Source organism: Lontra canadensis, unplaced genomic scaffold (genome assembly GCF_010015895.1).
Source record: "Lontra canadensis isolate GAN:19392208 unplaced genomic scaffold, GSC_riverotter_1.0 scaffold56, whole genome shotgun sequence".
Lineage (NCBI taxonomy): Eukaryota > Metazoa > Chordata > Mammalia > Carnivora > Mustelidae > Lontra > Lontra canadensis.
Window position 1 is genome coordinate 11,694,785 of NW_022631050.1, and position 19,579 is coordinate 11,714,363.

At 37.4% G+C, this 19,579-nt stretch overlaps 1 protein-coding gene across 5 annotated transcripts in view; it reads left to right on the forward strand.

Moving 5' to 3' along the window:
- The window catches only part of IL1RAP (interleukin 1 receptor accessory protein), a 129,955-nt gene extending 110,656 nt beyond the window's left edge, over positions 1–19,299 (forward strand). The window contains exons 9-14 of one of the 5 annotated variants that reach the window (XR_004384811.1): positions 3,557–3,700; positions 5,023–5,166; positions 13,688–14,266; positions 14,553–14,635; positions 17,057–17,129; positions 18,607–19,298. Coding sequence is in view for 3 of the 5 variants with exons in the window: in XM_032875644.1 (XP_032731535.1) it covers positions 3,557–3,700; positions 5,023–5,166; positions 13,688–14,406 (1,007 nt within the window). In the remaining 2 variants the exon portion in view is untranslated. Of the gene's footprint in view, positions 1–3,556; positions 3,701–5,022; positions 5,167–7,568; positions 9,227–13,687; positions 15,171–17,056; positions 17,130–18,606 lie in introns of those variants that run through there. The other 4 variants (XR_004384810.1, XM_032875645.1, XM_032875644.1 and 1 more) reach the window with 4 other exon arrangements.
- Positions 19,300–19,579: the final 280 nt, after the last annotated feature.

A 19,579-nucleotide genomic window follows, 5' to 3' on the forward strand; every position in this document is an offset into this window, starting at 1 on the left:
GCAAAAAACCAGGGTGATGGTGGGGCTCAACGTTTTGGTGTCCTTTCTCACACGGATCACACACAGAACAACTACCAGTGGTCCACCTTAGGAAAAGGGCCACTGTAAATACTACGGAGAGAAAGCCACTCCCGTATCCATTCCTTCTCTAAGGCCGGAAACTGAAGGGTAAAATGCACACATTTTAAAATACTATGATAGTCAAACCAAGCAGGTCTGCTGGTTAATTCAGGGATAGGTCTCTGGTTTACCATCATCTAAATAAAGCATTCTAATTGTTTGTAATTCAGAGAAATGGTCATTACGTGGTTCCCCAAATTAAAAGTCTCAGCAATTTAGTGAAGAATAGACACAGGTTCTGTGGCAGGAGATACTTGGAAGTCCAAGCAGCTGGTGTCAAGCTCAGAGCCCCAGTGGACAGCAAGGTCCCAACTCATGAAGAGAAAGAAAATAAGTTAGGTTCCCAAGGAGAAAGAAGACTGGAGACCGGTAACTTGAAACAGGGAAAAAGACTGGAGCTAAAGTCCTGGACTGGTTTAACTCAGGGTGGTTAGCTGGAAACGTGGACCTTGGTACCTGTTACTACCGTTGAACTGCAAAAGGAGTGGAGGAAATCCTTATCCAGGGAATAACAGCAGAGCAAGTGGCAAAAATTGGCTCTACCCTAAGTCAATTATATGTGAGATCGAAGAGTGAAGCAGTTTAGGAGTGCAATTTGGTCAAATTGCATCACCCCTTCCTGATTGGAAACCTTTTGGTTTGGGATTGCATCAGAGTAAAATCTGTATGCCAAAACAACAGAGGTTCCGGCTGGGGCAGACAGAAAATGTGGGCTGAGCGTCATCCTTTCCCTGCAAGCCAGCAAAGCTTTATATGAAAGCTTTTTTGAACATTTTCTGCATGTGAATCAAGCCATTCAGAAATTCAGGCTTGTGGATTATTTATCTCAAGAGTTCAATTAGTTAAACAGTATTAGGAACTTCTGGATATCATCAAGATGGCCCCCACAAAATACAATCTGTAAATATGACACATGTCATGAAATGACCCAAAACCAAAGTAAAAATCCGCACTAAAAATAAAATAGGCAGTAGTAAAATGAATGTTACAGAGGGAAATTTATGAGAGTAATTGATCTTTTGATCATTAGGCAAGATATCTATTGATATTTTTTCTTATATCCATTATAGGTAAGTGCATCCGCCAACCTCTTTTTTCCCCCCTCCCTATTACAAAATGTCCAGCCAGAAGGAGCCAAATTACCTGAGCAAATAATGAAGATGACAGTGGGAACTACCCCAGGTTACTGTTAACATAACATGTGCTCAGAAATACCGAGGACGCAGCAGTTTTCATGCCAGCTACCCAAACTGATCTTACTAAATTCTCAGCAATTGCCCTGAGATAGCTTGGACATTCGGTGGTGGAGTTTTCTTATTTTAAACACCATTATTCATGGAATGAGCATGAGAATACCTGGTAATAATTCCGCATTGCGGAGTTCCAGGCTATCTCTGAGATAGGATTAGCGTCGGAGTTGAGGATAATGAACTTGAAACTCTAGGGACTTCAGGCTCAGCTCCAGACTGCTTACCATTTTCCCCTTAGGATACATACCTGTTTTAAAAGGGATTTTTTTCCACTAGTATTTGATCTATAATTAAACTCCATGGCAGAGCTCTGCAAAGATCTCTGGACTTTGGAGTCCGAGAGCAGGGAAAACAATCCCAGCTTTGAACTAAATTCCTCTGTGCCTCACCTTGGTAACCACTTAACACAATGCTCAGGTGATCAAAAAGCCTTTTCTCATTACCTGAACCCATCCATATACCTCTTCTGCCCCAGCCCAGCCTCTCAGTACTCCCCATCATATTACCTTGCTTTATTTCCTTTATAGCATTGATCACTACCTAGCATTCGTTGTCCTATTATTTATTTCCTTGCATTAGAATATTAACCCTAACTGGGCAGAAATCCCTTTGGTCTGATCTACTCTTGTATCCCCAACAGCTTCTGGCAAATAATAGATGTTAATAAGTAATTGTCAATAACTATTACATAATTTAAGCCACTCCTGCTTCATACCCAAATATTCTCTTCCTTCTTCAAACACTTAGACTTCATTATCACAAGCTAATAAAGCAACCAAATGAAGTTGTTGATACATAGTAGTACGAGATTTATTTTCAATGTTTCTGAAGTAGATGGCATTGTATCTGGAAACATTCATTGAGATCCTACATATTCTAGTGGTAGGATAGATGAAGGAGACATAGGCTTCCCTAGAAGACTATAAATTACAGTTTAGTAAGGAATGAGAATGGAGCAGTAGGCTTGTAGACAAATTACAATATAAAACAAATAGTGTATAATAGAATTATAGACAATGAGAAGAGTAGGAATTTCTGTCAGGCAGATGTCAGGTTGCAAGAGGAATTTTATTCTAGGAAAGCTTACACAAAATAATGACGTATGAGCATGGACTTGAAAACTAAAGAAAGAGAAAGAGAAAAAACTATTTTCACCAGAATTCACAGCATGAACAAAGACACGAAGCAAAATCTTCCTCACGTTTTTGAGGGAAAAAATGATAAATGAGTCTGATAAATGAGACAGTAGCGGGTGGTTGGTGGCTTGGTCATGACAGACCTTGTTTATAGGACTGAGTTAAAACTTTTCTAGTTTTTGGAAGTCAGGAAGTACCTCATTCTATTTCTGATAGTTCCAAAGAAATTTCTAAAATATCTGCCATATAAAAGTAAGCAGATAACATGGGAATCTGTCCATACCTGGATATTGCAAGTTAATTTTCAGAAAGTGTGTCCTAGAAGTGTAAGCCTGAGAGATACTTTCAAACCTAAGCATACTCAGCATTTGGTGGATACCCTCTGTTTCTACCCAGTGAAAATAAGATTTTTGAGGCTTTTTTCCAAATTTATAGGGAAGGTAATTAAATTTTTTTTTCCATATGGCACTGGCAAGAGGATGGAATTAAGACTAATGGAAGCACATTAAGATTTTTACTCAATCCAAATGCTCCAAGAATTAAATTTCCATCTGAATCATGGTCTGGTCTGGGTAGTAGTAGTAAGGATTCCATCCCAAAAGGTGGACAAATGGGAGATGAAATTACACTTTTCAAAAATATTTTATGGAAATTCGTGTGTCAGATCATGAGTTGAATGAGATGACCTTCTAAATTCTTTCCAATGCTGGTATTAGAAAATACCATTTATATACCATTTATATGTATATATATAGAGTATTTATAATACCATTTATGTACCATGAATATGTATTTATATAACATCAAAGTCTATTCAAGTCATCAAGTAGTTTAAAACACCAATATCAGGTGCTGAAAACAAAAAGATAAATATGACACAGGCTGGCATTAAAACATAATGCTTAAAGCCTATCATGTTATCTCTGCTTTTCACACATATAAGTCAGGTTCATGGCCCAGCTGCCTGGCTTACCTGGCTATTTGCAGGATGATAGATCACTGTGATCACCACGTAGAAATCAATTGTTTTTTTGTTTGCTCCATTGATAGCTCCAAGATACACAGTGGAATTAGCATGTGGTTTTGGAGCCACAGTCCTGCTGGTAGTGATTCTCATTGTTGTTTACCACGTTTACTGGCTGGAGATGGTCTTATTTTACCGGGCTCATTTTGGAACAGATGAAACCATTTTAGGTGAGTAACAAAAGCTTGATCTAAATACCTTCTTCTACTGTCATTTTCAGAAAACATGTTGCCTTGATAAAAGCTAGAATAACTGGGAGATTTAATCAAACTATCTTTGGTTTCAGCCCTTACTATTAAAAATTCTTCTAATGTATATTATTTTGCTTTCTTGGTTCAATATTTGTTTAGTCTAGATTAGCCTGTCCAAATAGCAACATACTGCAAGCCACATATGTAATTTAAAATTTTCTAGTGGTCATAGTAGGAAAAGTAAAAACAAAGTGAAATTTACTTTAATCATATATCTTATTTAACCCAATGTATTTGACATATTATGATCTTAGCAAATCATGCATATTTAAAAGGTAATGGCGATATTTTAGTCTTATTTTTTGGTATTCAAAATCTCACAATTTAGCCTGTGTTGTATTTTAAACTGAAAGCACATCTCCATTCAGACCAGTTGCATTGCAAGCGTCCGAGTGCTACGTGTACCTGTGTTTGCTGTAACTAGACAGTGCAGGCCCGCACTCTTTGTACTTAAAGAGTGGTCCAGGCACCAGCAACGTCGGCATCACATGGGAGCTTGTTAAGAGGAGAATCTTAAGCCTAATGCCTGTGTTCTGAGTCAGGAATCTACATTTTGACATGATTCCCAAGTGATTAAAGGGTACATTGAAGTTTTGGAAGCACGGTACGAGTGTAAATTTGCCTGGTGACAAGAAAGGAACAATTAAACATACTGATTCTTAGACTCCTCCCGTAAAGATTACCAGCCCGTCGGTTTGTGGAAGAGACAACCTATATTTTTACTGAGAGTGATGTTTATAATTAGGCACCTTTGGGAAAGATGGGTTTATGGAATCTGAGTATATTTTTAATTGCAGTTATTTTCAGGTATAAATAATTTAGAGCCTTTCTAAAAGTTTTTCTCCATTTATAATTCTAATGTATTAGTAGTGACAAACTAGGGCGGGAACCATAAATTCTCTGTGTGGTATTAATTGCCAACACCTATGATTGACTATTTTGTCCTGATTATGTTAATTCATAGTTGAATGAGCCAAACCTCATTTATTCTCCACTATAAAAACAAAACATAGTGATATGAGAGTAGAAGACATATCAGATAAAATTTGCAATTACACCTTAAAATAGTCATTTTGCCTGGAGACCTGTCACAAGTGGGAAACCCCACTGAAATCTGTCAGATAATTCATACAAGTAAGAAAGTTGAAAATGTCTAACACGCACAAGTTCGATTTAAGAAAAAATGCAGTACAATTAGGAAACTTTTCTAATATATATTGGATCTCTCTTCCTTTTGTTAGATGGGAAGGAATATGATATTTATGTATCTTATGCAAGGAATGCTGAGGAAGAAGAGTTTGTGTTACTGACCCTCCGTGGTGTCTTGGAGAATGAATTTGGATACAAGCTGTGCATCTTTGATCGTGACAGTCTACCTGGGGGAAGTAGGTATTTCTCATGAGTACAGGTGATGCCATCCTTCATGCAAAGGGAATCCTTAGTTTGGGGTCATGTGTGAGAGTCATGGTGGGGTTCTGTGTTGGCATCATTGGATACTGAATGTTCAGATGTTTGATGTAATGGAGACTTCTTTAGGAATCAAATTACCTTGTGCGTTATAGATCATTGAGATGCCATTTATGGTACTAGAATAGCTCCCCTTGTAAGCCTTAAGAACTCTAAGTCAGAAAAGTGTGGGTGCACAGTGGATTAAGACTCTATAAAATGCCTCAGTTTTAAATGTTCTGCTTACACACATTTAGATTTTTAGAAAGTTTAAGCTAACCTGCATTAATTTCCCTTGTTTTTTTTTTGGGGGGGGGGCGCAAACATTGAGTTTAAACAACACCTATACAAAGACTGAGTTTTACTTGCTTTTTACTAAGAATGAGTTTGTGAAGAGAATGCATGGCATCTTTCTTAATAGTACTCACTGATAATAATTAGATTATTTCCCTGTGGCATTTGCTAATTTCCTTTTCCTCACTTTTATTTTCTAGCAAGCCAATGCTATTTAAATCCCCCCTTTTCTTGGGTCTGTTTCTTCCTTTCTACCAGCTCATACATTTGAGATGTAGTTTAAAATTTTAAAAAGGCCATTCCTATACTCACTGTTAAACTTCGTGCTGTTGAAATATATGTAATGTGTTTAATCCTCAGCAAAACAAACTAATTTTCCTCCCCTCCAATCCTTTTTGTGTTCATCATTTTGGATGTTTTAAAAGTGTTATATGGATAATGGAGATATAAAATAGACTTAAATGTTTATTCTCATTCCGAATTAGCCAGACCACTTATTCTATCTCCTCAGCCATGATCTAGAAGTCCATCATGTTAGTGTTCTACAGTGGCTGTCTCTCTCAGTATTATTTTGCCCAGAAATGGTGACACGATTATACAAGTTAAGGGACAAATTCCATTCCCTTTAAGACTTAAAATCCTAAGTCACTTATTCACCCATTTACTCATTCATTCTGCCATTCAACAAATACTTAGTACAGTGTGAAATTTATATAAAGACAAACAGTATAACAACAATGACCCTCCAAGAGGGGTTGATAATTCTTTGAAGAATTCAAGTTCTACGTAATTACTCTTGCATCTTGTTTCCGATGGTGGATCCTTGTGATCTGCCTTCTCTCTGCTGCTCTTTGTCCTCTCTGCCTCTGGGTCTCTTTCCATGTTCACACGTGGTCTGCCTCCAGCAGTACTGCATGGAGCAGGTAATTACTGATTCCTGGATTCTCCTCCAGGCTGCACATGGAATTTTAATTGCAAGTCTTCCCCCTTTGCCTCTGTACCTGTGAAGATGAAGGAGCAGAATGACTGCTTTGAGGAGTACTGTAAGCCATGAAATAGCTTTCACAGCACTAATGCATTCCCTGGAATTGGCTTCTATTGGAATCCCAGGTAAAGGATTATACCATCCTGGATAAGCAGCCCTGAGGAGATGGATTATTTCCAAGAATTTGGTGATGGGAACTAACCAGAGCCCATGACAACAGAATAAAATTACACTGAATTTCCTTTTTCTCTGTTTCTTCTTCTTCTTTTCTGACCTGAGGAAAGCATTTGCCTGTTAGTGAAGGCAGACACATCAGCTAGCAGCCTACTGAAACACGTGTCTTCATAGTAATGAGAGGAGTTTAAGGAGAAAGATGTAGGGACTAATTTAGGCTCTAGAACAGAGAGCAGAATAGAAAGCTGAGCTGAGAATGTGATGCCAGCCAAAATGCCATTCAGGTGGCTAGATTTTTTTTAAGTTCCTATTCTAAGGACATAGTGATACCAGTCTGAGTCAGGTAGGAGTCTGGCAGCAGAGAGGGACTTTCACAAAATGAATGTTCCTACTCTTGCTTTCCTCTGTTAGTGAGAAATGAATTTCCATGATTTTGCCTCTATAATGATTATATTTTTGAATAGCCACTGACATGAGAGAGTAAATACATGGGTATTTTGCGGGGAGAAGGGGCTCAAGAGCTGATTTGGCTGGGCTGCAGCGTGCCATGTGGTTTGAGGAAATTGATAGCAGTACAACCCATCTATTTCTCATAATGCTTTTGAAGACCAGGGTTATAGAAGTATACTTGGCTTCATGCCTGTTTGGAATTTTTTGGGGGGTGAAATATGTGCATATAGTTTTCAGTATCTTGGAGGAGTGTGGCATTTATTTGACAGAGTGAGTGGGTCGAAGGATTACATCGTTGCAAATGTTCTTGGTAAAAGTTTCATCCCAATTCCCAGGCCATTACCCTAAGTTTCCTACACTTCCCTACACTACACTCAAGCCCCAGGCTTTTGGGGAGTTCTTGGCCAACACTAATCCCCACGGTGTTTTCTTTCTCAGTTGTCACAGATGAGACCTTGAGCTTCATTCAGAAAAGCAGACGCCTCCTGGTTGTCCTAAGCCCCAACTACGTGCTCCAGGGAACCCAAGCTCTTCTGGAGCTCAAGGCTGGCCTAGAAAACATGGCCTCTCGGGGCAACATCAACGTCATTTTAGTACAGTACAAGGCGGTGAAGGAGACGAAGGTGAAAGAGCTGAAGAGGGCTAAGACGGTGCTCACGGTCATTAAATGGAAAGGGGAGAAATCCAAGTACCCACAGGGCAGGTTCTGGAAGCAGCTGCAGGTGGCCATGCCAGTGAAGAAAAGTTCCAGGTGGTCTAGGAGTGGCGAGCAGGGTCTCTCCTATTCATCCTTGAAAAATGTATGAAAGGGACAATGAAATGGGTAAAAAGAACCAAGGGCACTCTGGGAAGGAAGAGTTCCCTTTCTTTACTCCCAACTTGATGTTTCACAGACAGAACAGAATTCTGTCAAAGCCTCCCCATAGGGACACATTCAGGGTGACTATATGACTGGTCGTTCTACTTCCTCAGGCAATGCTATGGTTTAGAATGGCCGCGCCACCAGTCCATCACCAGCAAATGACGTCACTATGTTCTTCGCAGGCAAAGACTTGGTTGATGCGAAAATTTCCTCTTTCTGCATCCTTTGCCCCTGTTCCCACATCTCTATCCCCTCTTTCTCTCTCATTGTTTATAATCTTAACATTGTGGGGCAGTCTTTTGCTGTGGATTTCAAGACCCCTTAAAGATAACTTACCTTTTGACAAGGTCATTATGGGTTTCCGAGTCATTAAAAAGATGATCGGTGCCCAAATTCATTTGAGCTGATGACAATGAGCTCTTCTGCTCATTCTGCTGGGCACTGCCCTTTTGCAGCCAGACTGACACCCACATAGGACGGTACGAAGCGGTGTAACTGAAAGTGTTCCTTATGATGGTTTGAAAGGGGTTACCTGCATTTTCTCCTACCAAATCCCTTGTGCCCTCCATCTCGGTCATCGATGTCTCATTTGTCAACTTGAAAAACATACCATATTTTTCTTTATTTCAGTAAACTCCTGGATATCTGTAGATCGACCCATACTTGTCACTTCATCTTCCCTATCTACTGTACCTTGTATCAACCATTTAGAGTTTGCAGATGGCTCTACACTTGGTTCAGTCTGACAGGAAGCTTCTAATGGTGCTAAGAGAGAGTGAAATAACAGCAAAATGCTTTTAGGACATTTTCTGGCTTGTGAGAAAATCACAGAACAGGGCGTTCAGCAATTTGTCTTTTCATCTCAGCCTTGCTAATGTGAATATTAGAAAAGTGATTTCTCCTCACGTGTTCTGTCTCTCCACTGTAAAATGTGGAAGTTAGACTCAGTGACCTTGCAAGTTGCTTTTAGCATTAATACTCTAAGAGAATTAACTGGACCATCCAGTATTTTCCATATTTTATTCACTGGTACAGTTAATACACTCAGTCCAAACATGTCAGTCTGGAAAGTCTCTTCCATGAAACTTGTTTTACTTTAAGTAAAATCTTAAGACTTGGAAAAGTGAAAACTAAGTCCAGAGTTTACAGAGTGGTGAATACCTGCGGTGTACACACACACACACACACACACACATACATACACACGTATGTGTATGCACATGCCCACGAATCATGTATGTATAGATCAACATTATATGTAGATATATACACATGTTGATTTTATATGTGTGTATATATGTATGTATGCATTTGTGTGTGTGTGTATATATATATGCACACACCCTTATGTATACACACATGTGACTTTGAATAGCTATTGGCACAATATTACAAACCACTGGGACTCTCATCCAGTTTTTAAGTTATGTTTTTACTGTAATTCTTTTGTGTTTCCTGTACATTATTTGTAAAATCACAACTCACAGAGTAGTCGTCGTTAGTTCTCACCTTCCCTAAATTAGTAGGAATAACTTACTGCTGCTACATTTGGTCTGGGTGCAGTGGAATCTGTTGGACACAGAGCTTCTGTGGTAACTGCTGAGCAGTACCAGTCCCCTGGCATTAATTGATCATCTACTATGTTGCAAGCATACATTCTTAGAAACTAAACTATGGTAATCTCAGTGTTCAACTACTAGGGAGATAAATCTCTATTTGGACTGTTAAGTAGTGGAGAAAAGGAAAATAAAATACTTATAAATAAGGCTGAGCATCCTGTGAAACACCATAATTCATAATTTAAAGGAACCCTTATCCCAGCATTATGAATGTTGATAACCAATTCTAAAACTATCTCCTGCATTTAAGTGTCCTTCATCAGTGTTAAAGCCCATAATAAATCATTTCTCTATAGTGAAGATACCATGTTAAATTGAAGAAAAGAAAAACTTCATGAATTCCTGACTGTAAAACTATGGTATGGAATCATTCTTGGATTTTTTTTTTTTTTTTTTGGTCTTACTAATGCTTTTCTTTGCTACAAACCACAATTACTCCTCCTGTTAACTCTTCATCCTCAAGACCAGAGGAAGGCTGACTCCAGATAAGCTTTGAATATCAATTGCATGAGCTTTAGGTAATGGGGAACTGTCCCATCACAAGGGGGACATTCTCTTGCCATTGCTGCATTCTTTTGCACTTTTGGATTTGATATTTATCCCAAATGCTTTTGGGTACCCCTAGAAACTTCTTGATATTCCTTTTCTTATTTATCTACTGATCTTTGACATTGAACTTTTCCAAATGCTAAAATCTAAACATCTCACTTCTAAATGATACATTTTGTCTCATTCTTAGAGAATTTTGTTTCGAGGGTTTTTTGTTTGTTCTCATTCTTAAGATAATTTTGTTTCAAGGTTTTTCTGTTTGTTTTAAGTCCCAGAAGATACCTGTTACAAAATTTCTGAGGGAGATGAGGAAATATAATTTTGAGAGCAAGGAAAAATTGCTACATAATATAAAAAAAAAAACTATCTCTAATGCTCAAGAAAACCTTAATGGTTCCAGGTATATGATATAAAGATCTTCTGCACCCAAGTTAACAAAGAACCATGACATATAAAGTGTCTAATTACATGATCATATAAAATTTATTTAATTATCTTTTATGTTGTAACTTAGGCAATTCCCTAGGATTCTAATAAACGAGCATTCCATTGTATGGGGAAACAAAAGCATCACTCCACTTGCTAATTATCCATTTATTTGCATAGGTTTTAATATTTTAAGATTATCTTATTATCTTTTTTATTTTATTCATAAACTTTTGTATTTTCCATTTTCCATTTGATTTGTAAATTTGTTTATTTTAAAAATAAACCATTTATTTTCAGATTTGAATTTTATTTTGTGCATGTGTTTTATGTCTTTATTTTCATGTTTGGGCATAAGAAATGAGAATAAGAAGAATTAATGATACACATAAAAAGAAATGTTAGAAGCTACATTAGTTAAATTTCTCTTTCTGACAGAAATCTGAGAAAAATGGGAATTTTATATCAAGAACATTTTTTACATGTGAATAAAAGAGTTATTTAAATAAAATGAATTGTTCTAGTGTGCCAGGTGTGTGTGTGTGTGTGTGCATGTATGCCTGTGCATGTATGTGTATGTGTGTGTTTGTGTGTGTATGGAGACAGAGGACGAATAACATACAGCTAAAAGAGAGCAATGGGTTAGGAGATTAAATGTTGCAGTAGTATTTTTTATTCACATGTATTTTAAAGTAAATAGAATTTTTAAAATTTATTATTCACTTATAAATCCACTTATAAATCCATATTAAGGTGATTCTTTAAAGTTACCATGAAGAATTGATTCAAATTCAATTAACATTAGCCCTACATTAGTTTAATATTGTGTTCACTAGATTTAACCAAAGTGATTAATTCAAATGTCTACGATCTGTAGACATTTACATATTGGTATTTTTAATTTTTAACCATCCTGTAAGTTTACTCTTATTGTATGCATTTTATGGATGGATGATTTGCTGCCCTTGCATACATCAGTAACCTACCAGAGAACAAAACTACAGTCCTAGTTTTCCTCTAGGTGAGTTCCAGGGAGATTATGACTTAAAGGCAGGAGTATTCTAGAGCATTGATGAATTCTAGATCAGAAAACATGACTTCAAAATTAATTTAGTGCCACACAAGACATCTGGTTTCATCAGTCTATAACCACACCTTACTTTTTTGAACCCAACAGAATAAATGACCCAGTTTATGACTCCCTCTCCAAATAATCTTCAGTATTGAAACATAACAATTCACATTCTCAACTGTAGTTTTACAATATGAAAAGTATTAAAATATGCCATAAAGGAGGCAGCTTCCTTCAAAATAATGTGTGAAGATCCCTAGGAATAGCCCATTCCCCCAAATGATAAGCATCTTCTCCATTACATTCCTCAATGTTACTGAATTCCACTACTCATATCTGTTTCTTTAGCATTGCCCTATTTCAAATGTAAATTTTACATTTTCAGGATGGGGTGCCAATAATTAGAAAAATACACACAGAGTCTTTCTTTAGAGGATCTAGGACAGCATTTTATTTTCAACAGTGATATCCCCATTGGACAGAATATACATTGTCTTAATGTGACTATTTTGAAGTAAAATGCACAATACACACACATGAACACACATACAATTTGAGTGCACAAAGTTCCTTTTGGTGAAACCCATCCATGCTGCCTTAAGGTTATATCGTATTGCTCATGAGACAGGAGGAGCAGCAGATATTCTACTTGTACATTCTCAGGTTTATGAAAGGCAGGTACAAAAGTTCTCAGTAGGACTGGGACAAAGAATTGTCCAACACACACACAAGCACACACACATGTGCATGTGCACACACACACAGGCTTTGAAGATAAATAAAACTTTAGATTTATCTTTTAAGATCAAAGTAAAAATTCTCTAAAACTACTTCACACTCTTGACAAAACTAGTTAAAGGATCCTCAAAATTGAGCACATGTCTCTTCCAATTACCCTTCAAATTTATGTTAAATTTACTAATTGGAAAGAACTAATCTGGCAAGGAGCACAGCTCTTTTACTCTCTCAAATTCATAACGATCAAAATTCACTGCAAACTTTCAGCTTGTCTTCACAGACTAGAAGGTCTCTCCATCACTGTTTCATCACTGGCCCCAAAAGAGTAGGTACTCAACCTCATGGTCTGTCTGCATCTGTTTTCAGCATTGTCAATGGCTGATTTACACATTTGGAAATCCTTTCCTTCAGAAAATCACATTATTTAATCCCTTAAATTTCATGATGAGCTAAGAACTACATTTATCTTTGGGACTTTCCATAGGAATCTCTGGCCAAATCCCCCTCAGTACCTATTAAAACTTAGTGCTTTTTCAGAAGTCTTAACTAATTGATACCTGCCCATTGTCTGTTGTTACCCCTTTAATTGATTTTTAATCCCATTTTTCACACTTATACATGAAAAAAGGAGATAGATTTTAGTTGATAACAAGATCAATACTATGAACTATCTGATGTTGTGTCCAAAAATTTTAAGAATCAAAAGATATTAACTATGGTTTTTAGGAGATGGTAATTCCCTATTGCTCTTTGCTGATCAGACTATGTCTGGAGCATTGTGTTGAGGCCAGTTCAAGGTATTACTCTCAGGAAATACTATATAAATTGAATGTTACTCAGAGGAAAATGATAAAAGTGGGGGAAGAGATTTGATGCCATGTCTTATGGGGAATAAGATAAAAATTCTAAAGTTTATCCTAATCTAAAAATGAGAAGAAAATACAGTGAGGTAAAAATAGTTGTGAAATATTTTAAACATGTGAAAATATCAGATCTAATACCACCAGGTAAAATTGGCAGGGGAGAATATTTCAAAAAAATAATTTACAAACAGGTGAAATTAACTGATTTTAGAGGTGGTATATTCCTCATCCATGAAGGTAGCAGAGACTTGGCAATCATTAATAAGAGTGATGTTTAAGTGAGATTCATTAACTGGGTAGATTACTTAATACTGAGATCCTATATTCTTAAGTGTTTACTTATTGCTTCTTTGTAGGATGGACAATGATGAACTACAGCTTATGTAAAGTTTCACTAGGCATTGTCCTATCTTTCCATTTTCCTATAGATACAGTGGAAGCAGTCTTTGACTTCATTCAGAGAAGCCGAAGGATGATTGTTGTCCTGAGCCCAGACTATGTGACAGAAAAAAGCATCAGCATGCTGGAGTTTAAACTGGGTGTCATGTGCCAGAACTCTATTTCCACCAAGCTTATTGTGGTTGAGTACCGTCCCCTTGAGCACCCACACCCAAGCATCCTGCAGCTGAAGGAATCTGTGTCTTTTGTGAGCTGGAAGGGAGAAAAGTCCAAACATTCTGGCTCTAAATTCTGGAAGGCCTTGCGGTTGGCACTTCCCCTGAGAAGTCTGAGTGCCAGCTCTGGCTGGAATGAAAGCTGTTCTTCCCAGTCTGACATCAGTCTGGACCATGTTCAAAGGAGGAGAAGTCGTTTGAAAGAGCCCCCAGAACTCCAGGGCTCAGGGAGAGCATCAGGCACCTCTCCAGCCCCAGACATGATGTCCAAGCACAGAGGGAAGTCCTCTGCAGCCTGTCGCTGCTGTGTCACCTACTGTGAAGGAGAGAGTCACCTTAGGAGCAAGAGCCGGGCAGAGATACATACCCAGCCCCAGTGGGAGACACACCTCTGTAAGCCTGTTCCCCAAGAATCAGAAACTCAATGGATACAAAATGGCACCAGATTGGAGCCCCCTGCTTCCCAGATCTCAGCCCTTGCTCTTCACCATTTTACGGATTTATCCAATAACAATGACTTCTATATCTTATAATTACTCTGTGGTGGGTGGTGGCTGTTATCTATCTATACCAGCCCTCCTTGTGTTATGAACCTATGGGAGTAATTGACATTTTTATCATCTAATGGACTACCAGACTGTGTCCCCTTTATTGATTTTTAAAAACTATTTATTTCTAGGAGACAAAAGACCTGAGGACCCGAATCCAGAATTATTGCCTCTAATGGCCTCAGAAGAGCACACTCTTCTTGGGCCCTAGAAGGTCAGTATGTGAAAGTTGCCTAAAGTCTGATCCTCTATCTTGCCCAATGGTTTCAAACTGAGCAAAGAATTTAAATATGTTTCCTTTGAGTTTGTTGATTAATGTCATATTATGAGTCAGTCAGGTGTACTTGGGCTATGACAATTACAGGGTATGTGTATCCCAAGAGAGCATTGTGGAAATGAGTTGATTGTGGTGGAAGCTGTAGGAATAAGTTCTACTAAAACCCTACAGCACATTTTTCTTGGAAGAACCAAACACACACACACAGATACATGGTGTTCTGTCTTACTGTAAACTAGTGTCCTCTAAACTGCCTAAAGTTGTTAGCATCAATAAAGTTATATTTTTATGTGATTTTATTTGTACTAACAAATTTTTACCTCTCCCTCCCTTCTTTTTATGGCTCTTGAATTCATATCAGAAGAGTATTCCATTTCAGGAAATCAAGACTTGGTTTAGGTACTAGGAAAGTTTAAGGTGTCTCCTTAGTTTCTTTCTAATGTGTGTCTGAGGGGAAATTGGGGAAAGGACAGAAAGAAAGAGAAAATGTTTCAAATGCAATGGAAGTTTACACAAAAAGTCTCCTATTTTTAGAACTGAGAGCTGAAAAATTCAGTATTATTAGGGATTCAGTGTAACATTTGGTGTATGTAACCCTTCTTCACATTCAAGGTTCTGAGAAGAGATAGTCAGTCCAAGTACCTACAAGAATCAGAAAGTAAGAAAAAAGAGAAAAGGGGGCTAGAAATAAGCATAATACACATGCTGTCCATCTAAGACCCATATGTATAGAGATAGGTATAGGTACATATTTCTTTACTTGAAACATCTTAACACAGTCATAAAAGGCACATGGCATTTGATCTGCCAGTGAGGGAGATAATAGAGATGATTGGACCTGTGGGTAATTGAAGAATATTCCTTAAAAAGGGAGCAACCTCTACTCAGTTCCATCATGATAGTTTTCACTCAGTCCTATTGTTGGCAGATTGTCCAGTTTTTCGAAAAAAATCTAAAAATTAAGGTTTGTAAGTAGTCTCTCAATTATGGGATGTCTTAACCTTAAAACAAAAGAAAAAAACCCCAACCAAATCACATGAACATGTAGTCATCCTGAGGGCCACCAGTTTGTAATTTTGGAGCTAAAGTATTTACCCAAAGAGTATATATCTGAGTGGGAATTCAAGCGTCCTTGGCAATACAGAGACTAGAGAACACAGATAGGACCTAAGGACATAATGGGAGACTTCTATTCCCTTCCCAAATCAAAAACATCTGAATCATCAAAAATAAGGCTGAACTGACCTACCACTTCACCAGAGGAGAAAAAATCTGGAAAATAGTGTGCCCTCCATCTTCTCTGATAGAAGAGTGCGGGTCCCCTGAGTGGTGAGGTTGCTATAAGAAAATTAGAAGCACGATCTGCTTCCCCTGAATAGGAGCAGGATGAAAAGAGCAAAGTACCATACCAGACATGAGCAGTCACCTTCAATACGTTAGTGCTGGCTGCTAGTAACCTGTGGCCCAATGAATGTCAACATTTTTCAGTCACTAATAGTGAAGGATGGGTGGAGAAAGAAGCCAGACATTCCGTTCCACTACTCCACGTGGAAAGAAAAGCAGAAAGTCCCTTCTCTGTTGAAACAAACTATTATACCCCTTTCCTCTTGAAAGAAAAAGAGGTGGGAATAAGGACACCCCAGAGTAAATGTGACTCATCATGGAACTTGTAATTAGGAAATGATAGGACACCCTACCTAAATATCTTGTAGAAAACAATTGAGCACAATCCATATTCTATATTGCATTTCTTTATGAAGAGATTAATCCATCCTTGATGTGTGTTCAAGGATCTTCACTTGGAAGAGAGACAGCAGTTGTCTCCCAATCTATTAAAATGGAGTAATGTATGTTGCTCCAAATCCTAAAAAGGGAGAGAGTTTTTTTACCCATAATCAGTCTTATTCTATATGAGCTCAGTGTCCCAGCTACAAAATATCTTTGGAAAAATTGAGAATTACTTGTGCCATTTATGAATTATTTTTTGTGTGTGAAAAAAATAAAAGATAAGTGGCAACAGCATGGAAATTAAACATGGGTTCTTATGAATGAGTAGCTAGATAACCGTGTTCTCAAAAGCTAAGTTAGTTTTGGTCAGTATCAATTTCCATTAACAATATAAGGCCAATGTAAGCAGTATAAAGTCATAGCTTTTGGCATTAGCTACCCAGGGGTCAGAAAGATAATGGACCATACTTCTACTGTATGAAGAAAGGCTAGGAGGTTATGTTATTAGTCTCTGACCCAACATTCCATACTTGAGTGTAATATTCATTGCCATATATTTCAATGAGGCAAATGATAAGAAAATTTCCTCAGGGGTCATGCATATTCATAACTAATATGATATGATTGCAGGTTAAATGGATATCATTTACATAGGAATATTGCCTATTTAGGAGCAGGAGTTTTAAGTCAAGTAGAGATGAATGTGAGTATTGCTTCTCTCCTAATTATCTGTTTGACCATGGGCTCTCTGGGCCTCAATCTCCTACAAGTTAAATGGAGATAATATTATTAACCTCACTGGGTTTTGTGGGCAATAAACGATATAATGCATGTAAGTGCATAGCACAGTGCCTGGAATATTATAAGTGCTTTGTAAGTGTTGGCCAGTACTATTCCCATAGTGAAATCATGCTCATGGTTGCATAAACTTACATTTGTATCATGATTTAAGACTCACAAATTGATTTCCTATGTATCACTTTTCTTTCCTTATCTTTCTTTCTTTTTTTTTTTAACTCTCACAAAATTCACAAAAGCAGTACATAGCAGGAATGTATTATCCAGATTAAGTGACTTTCCTAATGACACTCAGCCAGTTAGCAATATGGTTGGGCCTCTGATCTAGGCTTCTGACGCCTGATCCAGTACCAATGCTGGAACTAGTCCTATAAAATTCATGTGGAAGTATTTCTAATTGTAACTATTTAATTTGGACCATTATACATTCAAATCAACAAGTCAATTAATGTAAACCTACAAGCAGCTAATTAAATGTCATATCAAGTGTCTGATGTGTCATCTGGCCTTGTCATATTATGATTTTATATAATTCATTTTTAATATTATAACATTTATTTAAGAATTTTAAAAGTAGAACAATTTTTTTGTGTGTCTTCCAGACTTTATGATCAGGTTATAATTTTTCTCTCAAAATAAATTATTTGTATTTGTCTTAATGGAAAATAAAAATGTACACACAATTTACCTTGAAAAACAAATTTAATCTTTCAGCAGTGATGATTTACACTGTGAGTTCTAGTCACCATCTCTTATAACCAGTAAAATCTTGAATAATGTGTTCACTTCCACTTTGAAAAGTTGAAATGGTCGGTAAAACTAGTAAGTGTGAAACTGCCATCATAATAAATTGGCCTAGTTATAAAGATATAAGAACACGGAAGGACAATCAATCCCAACAGCAATGGTTTAAAAATTTTTGTGTCTAAAAATTTGGGGGGCATCTTACAGCAGAGATCCTGGGACAAGTTCCTCCCCCAGGGGAGCTGGTTTAATGGGCACTGAACATTGTCTAGGAGTCTGCTTTTTTATACTGTGTCCTGGATAATTCAGATAAGGTATTCCATGGGTCAACTACTACTTACAAGAATTCTTTAAACCCTTCCCATATTTTTTATATTATTATTCAGGTTTAAGAGGAGAAAAGCTTTATTAGAGTCTGGTCCAGGGCTTCTCAAAATGTGTTCTTTGATGCATCCATATTGGAACCACTTTGAGTTCATGTTAAAATGCATATTTCTTGACCCATCCAAGAATAAATAAAAGATCTCTAGAGTGGGGAAGATTTGCACTTGGAACAAACTTTCTGGGTGATTCTGATGCACAAAAAGTTCAAGAACCATTAATTTTATTTCTCTTTAACTCCTCTTTTACCCTTGTAGGCTCTGATTTTCTCCAGCCAAGAAGGACTACAAATCATCCTTTTAACAAGGTGTTTGCAGGCAATAGATGAAAATACTAAGGCATGCTTAGCCCTTGAGTTGCCTTGGCACAGGAGACAATTAAGTAGAGGAGTGGTTGATACAGTGTATTTCTAATATATGAAGCATCAAATACTGACATTTGAAATCTGGTATGATTGCTGTAGTCATCACATGTATTAATCAGATTCAGATAAGGTATGCTAAGTAACCCCAACACTTTAGTAGGTTTACATAACAAGACCTATTTCTTGTTTATGCTGTATGTCCAGATAGGGGCTTACATTTTTGTAGTTTTGCCATCTGAAATGTGTAGCTCCCTGCTATTCTACTTCAGCCTAAATATGACACCACTCTCACTTACAATCCATTGGTCAAAACTAGCTGTGGCATAGATCTAGTCATAGGGAAGGCTGGCAAATGCATTCTTCCTGTGTTCCTGGGAAGAGAAAAATGAAATGGAACTTGGTGAACACATAGCATTGTCTTTGCCTAAGAATGAGATACTGAGATTGCCTGAAGAGGCAAGAGAACTACAACTGGAGTTATGTTACATACTTTGATAATGAAGAAACGGAATGATTCCTGCCAACACCCCACCACCACTTGCCAAGGTGTCAAGTCAGGTACTTATTTTAAAAATGTATAGAAATGAACAAGGCTTGTCCTTTAGGAAAATTGTTGAAGTCATACATAATAATTACAGCTCCTGGCTAAAGAAAATGTTCTTAAAAACTGGTAAGTTTCTGTGTTTGGTTAATTTCCATTCAGTGGCTTTAGGTAGTTCTCTAAGAATGTGGTGCTCAAACCATCTGTCAATGAGCCATTTCATTTTTGAATATCCAGGGAACCTCAGAAGGATTGAAGACATTTAGAACACAGCAGAGCATGTAACACGGTTATTAGAAAGCCTCCCTTGATATATTTATCTGAA